This window comes from Condylura cristata, unplaced genomic scaffold (genome assembly GCF_000260355.1).
Source record: "Condylura cristata isolate star-nosed mole 26May11 unplaced genomic scaffold, ConCri1.0 scaffold00042, whole genome shotgun sequence".
In the NCBI taxonomy this organism is placed as follows: Eukaryota; Metazoa; Chordata; class Mammalia; order Eulipotyphla; family Talpidae; genus Condylura; species Condylura cristata.
Window position 1 is genome coordinate 3754238 of NW_004567143.1, and position 6697 is coordinate 3760934.

Genomic DNA, 6697 nt, shown 5'->3' on the forward strand with positions numbered 1-6697 from the left:
GAGGGGAGCAGCGGGCGACAGGAGGGGTCTGCGCACCCGGGGGTCACTCTGCGGCCGGGGATCAAACTTGCACTGAAGCGGCGGTGGCCAGCTGCGAGTCTGTGCACAGGGAGGGTCTGTATGACACTTCTAATTCAGATTCAGCACTCTGTCTCTGACTTTAGGCTGGTCACTTTTCCTTCCCGTGGAAATCTTTAATTCCTGACTATATTAGCTTAATTACTCCGGTGTGTTCTTTTCTGTCTGTTTCTGATATTTCATTATTCTGTAATACCTAGCAGTTCCAAAAATAATGAAGGGCCCCCCTACTGGCCTAGGGGCTAAGTCACAACAGTATCACCCAGACAGCCTGAGTCCGATCCCCAGCCAGGGAGGGTCCCCCAGGCCCAGCAGACCCCTCCTGTCTCCCCGCTGCTCCCCTCAGCAGTGGATTTCAGTAGATCCACCTGTTCTGCTCCCCACGCTGTCTCTGGGGAGTCCTCTGGCCTGGACCACAATTCTTAGATGCATGTATAAATAAATCTTTTAAAAATTTAACAAAAACAATGAGGCCACGGTTACTACTAACAAGTAGACTTTTGATGTCAATCTGAGTTTTCTTTGCAGCATTTGTCTTCAGAGTGCGCTCTGCCCTGAATTTATAGGTGAAATAATGCCTTCAAAATCCCTGCGTGGTATGCCATCACCTTGGTTCAGTTATGTTCCTCTTTCTTCTTTTTGAGACTGCTCAGAGCTGACTTTTCTTGCTCTGACTTCACTTAACATCCTGGCTGTGTGACACTTGCGTGTTGGCAACCCCACAGTCAGGATGCACCCGGGGCTCCCGTCCTGACCCCCAGCCCGTGAGTAGCGCTTCGACTCGCGGCTCTGTCGGCGTGTGCTGGACACGGGTCAGACCCCGCAGCACCGCGTCTCCCGCCAGCCTCAGACTGCGAGCCCTCCTGTCAGTAGAGGGGTCTCGAGTCGTCCCCACTTCTCTTGGGGGCGCAGGGTTCCATGGCGTGGCCCACGCGGCTTACTTGACCGGTCCCCCCGATGGACACTGGGGCCCTCCCCGTGCCGCTGTGCCGTGCCGCGGGGAGGACTCCACGCCTGCGTTGGGACGAGGTCTTGCCCAGGTCTTTGGGCCGGACCCTTGTGCTGCCCTGCGGGGTCACAGGAAGGGGCTCGTTTCTTTCAGGATCGTCACCAAATTTCCCTCCGTCGGGGTGGCTTCCTGCGCACCCCGTGGGCTGTGAGTGACTCCCCACAGCCTGGCCCGGCACGCAGAGTGCCGTCTGCCCAGGGATGGGCAAGAATGGGTCAGTGCTGCTGGATGTCGTCACCATACGGCTCACCTGTGTGGTGTGTAGGTGGGAGGTGTATGTGCCAGCACCCAGAGGAGAGCCTCAGGGGCGCTCCCTGGGGTCTTACACACTGGCCTGGGGGAGGACCTGACACCAGGAGCTGCTGGGGAGCGGGGTCCCTCAGATCCAGGCCCTTGACCCCGCCGGGCACTCCCAGCCGGGTCACCTCACCTTGGGTTTCCGTCTCAGCTGCCGGAGGGCCGGCGGTCAGCTCCGGTGCCTGGGCCTCCACCACCACGCCTCGCTGTCACTGCTTGTCGTCCCCAGGCCTGCCTGCAGACCCGGCGCACACCCCCAGCCCGGTCCGCGCCGCCCAGGAGGAGCCGGGAGAGGGCCGGGCTCCCCAGCGCCCGGCCGCCTCGGAGGCGGGAGTCACCCCGGCGGGCCCCAGCGTGGGTGAGGGAGGCGGCTGTGGCCCTGCGGCGTGTGTCAGAGAGGACTCGGCGTGGGGGCGGGCCGGGGCCCTGGGGCAGCTGCCAGGAAGGGGGCTGGGGAGCAGGCAGCTTTGCGGCAGGAGAGAGCAGCCGTGGTCTTCCCCGAGGCGGGGCTCGGGCACAGGCGCGGGGGTCACCGGCGTGCCTCCTCTAGTGTCCTTACCGAAGGCCAGGGAGGGCCTCCCACTGGCCTCGCCTGAGGCTAGGGGTGGTTCTGTCCAGCCTGGAGCTGGCCTTTTCTTGGGAAGGGGCGGAGGTGCCTGCGCGAAGCCTCTGACTTTCGCGGTCGGTGGGGTAGCAGTTGCTGCTAGGGCGCACGTTGGGGGTGTGGCTCCCGGCTCCCCACTCTCTGGGGGGGGGTAGCAGCCGTGCAGGGACACCCACAGCCCTCGGGCAGAGCCCGAACATGTCCAGGGCCTGCTCGACAGCGGCGTGCCCTGGGGAGGAACGGCCTCACGGGACTCTCTCACAGGGCCTGCGGCCAGGGCTGGCGCGCTGTCCTCCATCAAGCAGGAGGAGGACTCTTCAGACGAGCAGCTGGCAGCGTCCCCTCCCAGGGGCCAGGGGCCAGGTGAGTGAGGGGAGGCGGCGTGTCGCACCGCAGCGCCTCGGGGTCGCTGGGGCCCTGGGAGTGTGGTAGAGGTTGCTACGAGGGGACCACGGGGCCTCCTCCCGAGGGGCCCCTTCCTCACCTCGGGCACTGCTGCTCGGGGCCTGCCCGCGGGAAGGCCCCCGTGGTCCCCGGCCTGACGGGGGGCACTCGGGCCGCCTGTGGCGGTGACGTTCCCTGGTCTGACCGGGCCCTGGTTGCCGCGGCTGGCCGTGTGGGTGGGGGCCTGGGCTTGAGTCTCACTACCTGACCTCCAGTCTGAGTATGAAAGCAGCTTACCCCGTCGAGAGCAGGGGCAAGGAGCGAGTTCTGCCCATCCTCCCCGGGGAGAGGGGCCGTGTGCGCACCACGTGTGTGGGCCCCGTCTGGCCCGCACCTGCCTCCGGGGGGGGGCCTGGGTGAGACGGGGCCCCCTCGGTGGGGTGGCACAGTGGAAGACCAGGCCCGCTGGGCTGCTGATGGCGCGCTCCGGCGGCCGCGGCCCTCCAGGAGCAGGGCTGAGGCCGAGTGTCCTCAGCTCAGGGTGTTGCGGTCGTTCGCTTCGCCCCAGGTTTGGATGACTCTTGTCTCTTAACAGTTCTCTAGCTGTAGGGCAAAATTAAAAACAGCTGGGCCATTTCTAAGGCGGCAATGCAGGTCTGTGATGAGTGACTAGGGAGGGTTGTGGGGTCAAGTTTGGGGACCGGAGACCCCCTCCAAAGCGGCTTCCCAGCTCGTGGTTTAAGGTCACGCATCAGCAGGAGTAGAAAGGGTCTGGGCCTGGGCCTCGGGCCTGCAGAGGGCGGGCCGCGTCCAGCCAAGGCCCCGGCGCCGGGGGTGGGGGAGTGTCTGGGGCTCACCCAGGCAGCTGTTGAGCTCTTCAGATGCTCAGCTGTGCTCACAGAGCCGAACGGCCACCGCCGGACGTGGGAGAAGGCGCTGTGTCCCTGGGGTCAGTGGCCAGGCCGACGCTCCTGGTGCTGGGGGCCTGGGAGCTGCTGCCACTGCCCCCCCCCCCCCGTGACTCACTCTGAGGCCAGTGGGGAGCTGCTTTTCCTGCCGGCTCAGTGCCTGGCGAGGGCAGGACGGCGTGGCGCTGTCGTATGGGCGAGCAGCCGCCCAGTGGCATCGGGACCCACAGGGCTCAGGGCCCTTCACAGGAGGGGCTCAGCCACCAGGACCTTTGGGTGTCTTGCGTGGCAGCCGCCTCAGAGCCCGCGTCTCCCGTGTGTTCCCACCCCCTCCGCCTGACCCCTGCCTCCTGAAGCCTTTAGCTATCCCTCCCTCTGGGAAGGGGCCGGGCGACAGGGGATGATGCTCGGAGGTGGTACTGCCCCGCCTGGGCAGGGGCCCGGGACTGGGGGTCCCCGGCCTGGGAGGGGCCGAGCTGGCGGTCACTGGAGATTCCTTCCCCAGATGGAGGTGCAGTGGTGATCAAGGCGGAGGTGTCCTCTGAGGATGAGATGACGCCCGAGCAGCTCCTCCTGGGGGAGTCCCCCAGCCGGCCCCAGCGCAGACTCCCCAGAGGGCCCCAGAGCAAGACTGGGGGCCCCGGCCGGCTGCACCCCTCCGGCATGCCGGGGGTGCGGGCCAGGAACCCGCGGCCCCCAGGGGCCCGGGGGGAGCCGCCCCGCGTCCTCCCTCGCCGGCAGGAGCGGACCTTCCCTTGCCCCGACTGCGGGCAGAGCTTCCGGCTGAAGATCAACCTGACCATCCACCAGCGGACCCACGCGGAGGGGCAGCCCCAGGCCGCCCGGGCCGGCTCGCCCCCCGGCTGGGAGGGGGCCCACTCCGCGCTGGAGCCAGGGGAGGTGGCGGTGCCCGGCCCGGTCATCCGCTGGCTGCCCGAGGAGCCCGGGGGCCGCCGCGCGCTGGCAGGCCGGGCCTTCGGGGGGCGGCGGCCAGTGGCCACCAAGGTGTACCACTGCAGCGAGTGCCTGCGCTTCTTCCAGCAGCGGAAGAGCCTGCTGCTGCACCAGCGGCTGCACACCGGCACCAGCCAGGGCTGGCCCGCCTGCCCCTACTGCGGCAAGGCCTTCCGCCGGCCCTCGGACCTCTTCCGCCACCAGCGCATCCACACGGGCGAGCGGCCCTACCAGTGCCCCCAGTGCGGCCGCGCCTTCAACCGGAACCACCACCTGGTCATGCACATGCAGACTCACGCCCGGGGCCAGTCCGGACAGCCCGGCCCGGTGCCGGCCCACGCAGGGTGCCCGCCCCGGCGACCCGGCCGCCTGGAGGAGGGCTGAGCAGGCGGGGCTGCGTCGGGGCCCCTAAGTGGGCCCCTCTCCTGCCTGCCTGGCGCCGCTTCCTGTTTGGGGATGGCTTTGCAGAGGGAGTTGTGTTTTGCTTTTCGGTTGGCAAGGGTGCTGCGGCCTTTCCCGCGGGGCCAGATGCCCCCGGGCCGCAGGCTGGTGCTGGTTACTCTGCCGCTGTGTCTGCATTCCTGGGTATGGGGGGCCCTGAAGGCTTAAGGGGTGCTGGGCTTTTGGTGGGTACCTGGGCCAGACCCTTTGGTGGGCGAGTGGACCAGGGACGGTGGCCCTTCCACGAGGGTGGTAGCGTCGCCGGGGCCCGGGGCCTGGCCACATGGAGGCGTCCCTGCGGGAAGTCTGGGGGGCAGCAGAGGTGCAGGCACTGGGGTTGGAGTTTCCTGCGTCGTTAGCTTGCAGCATTTCTTTCTCATGGAGTTTCTCTTGTGCCTCGTTAGTACGGTTGTGGTTGCAAAGGGGACCAAGCGCTTCGAGGGCAGGGGTTCTGCTCCCTCCTCGCATGTGGGGCGGGCGGGAGGCCATCCAGGACAGCCCGGGTGGCGCCCAGGAAGCCAGGGTCCTCCCAGGTGTGCAGGCCTTGGCCCAGGTGATCCCGGTAGCCTGGACTCGCCTCCAGGAGCTGTCCACTCTATATTGACGGCCAGCTGAGGGGGAAAATGAGGACTCTTCCCTCGACTTCCCACACCCCCCAGGTTGGTCCCCATAAGACATCTATGGTGGAGGTGCAGGGCGGTGCAGAACAAGCCGCCCAGCTCCGTCCCCGGGGAAGGTCCTGGCTCCTGTGGGCCTGGCCAGCCGGGCTGATGTGTCACGTTAGGGGAGGGGGCGGCATCTGAGAACTTGGGGCTCTGCGGTGTTGGGCCAGGAGAGCTTGTTCCTTTTCTGTCAAAGGGGGTGTGAGGAGACGACCACAGCACTTCCTGCTTCAGCTCAGGGTTGTCAGGGCCGGGGACAAAGAGGAAGCCTGGTTTCACTCCCTCAAGTTCAGGATCCCCCTTCTCTTCCTTGTGATCCCCAGCCCTGTCCCCCTTCTCTTCCTTGTTGACCCACCCCCAGCCCTTTCCCCCTTTCGCTTCCATGTTGATGCCAGCCCTTTGCTCCGGCTGGAATCCCTCAGGAAGGGACCCCTCTGTTTGGAGCGAGTGTCAGGGCTGCTGGGCGCCCCTTTCCCAGTGGGTGACTGCCAGGAGCCCTTTGTGTCCGTGGAACTCCCTCTCACCCTGCATCTGAGCGGGCACAGGCCTCGTGGGGAAGCCTGCTCCCGCACCTGCTGCTTGGGCCTGGAGTCAGCCCTTGGGTGCCCCCTGCAGACTAGCTCTGAGGGCGGGCGACTCAGGCTCTACTGATGAGTGCCTTACCTGTCCGGCCTAGTGCCCACCTGCTCCCAGGACCTGGTAGTGCCACTTTGTTTGCCCCTTCTGACCTCACCTCCAACACTGCCAGCAACTCCTGTGGGGAAGGAGTGTGCCACTTTCCCCTGCCGGGATTCTGCTTGTCTGCTCTGGCACCCCCAGCCCTTGCCAGGGGCCCACAAGTCAGGACTGGGCTCTCAGCAAATGCTCAGGTGGGATATGGTGCCAGCCGGCAGCCTAACCCTCGCTGGGAGAGCTAGTCTGGGGTTTCTTGGGAATGCCTGGTTTCCCAAAGGTAAATGACAAGGCAAATGCAGGTGCTCTAGTAGGGGCGCCAACCACCAGCAAGCACGTCCCTGGAGAACCTCTTGCAAGCATTCTGCGAGCCTGGCCGGATCTCGGACTGGCGCTCCAGCGAGGGTTCTCACACTGAGATGAAGCAAGCCAGCTGCATGGTGCAGGAGCGCTGCGGGGCGGGGCTGCGGCACGCGGGCCCTGGTGGGCGAGATGCGCGGCTTCGCGCTCGTAAAACAAAGAAAGGTGGCGGCCGCTGTTCGAGGCTCACTGTGGGCGGCAGCCCGGTGTCCCTGTCGGTGCTCAATAAACGCGCTGGAGTCCCTGAGGGCGTGCACGTGACCCGGCCCTGCCCCCGGGAGGCGGTCGTCAGCGTGGTCTCCGCCCGCGGCGGGGGTGGCTGCTCGCA

At 66.3% G+C, this 6697-nt stretch overlaps 1 protein-coding gene across 1 annotated transcript in view; it reads left to right on the forward strand.

Annotated features, from left to right (window-relative positions):
• Positions 1 to 4633, forward strand: part of ZNF783 (zinc finger family member 783) — a 7554-nt gene extending 2921 nt beyond the window's left edge. The window contains exons 5-7 of the mRNA XM_012733847.1: positions 1614 to 1742; positions 2253 to 2351; positions 3786 to 4633. Of these exons, the coding sequence (XP_012589301.1) occupies positions 1614 to 1742; positions 2253 to 2351; positions 3786 to 4618 (1061 nt within the window). The 3' untranslated portion in view covers positions 4619 to 4633. The remainder of the gene's footprint in view (positions 1 to 1613; positions 1743 to 2252; positions 2352 to 3785) is intronic.
• The last annotated feature ends 2064 nt before the right edge of the window (positions 4634 to 6697 follow it).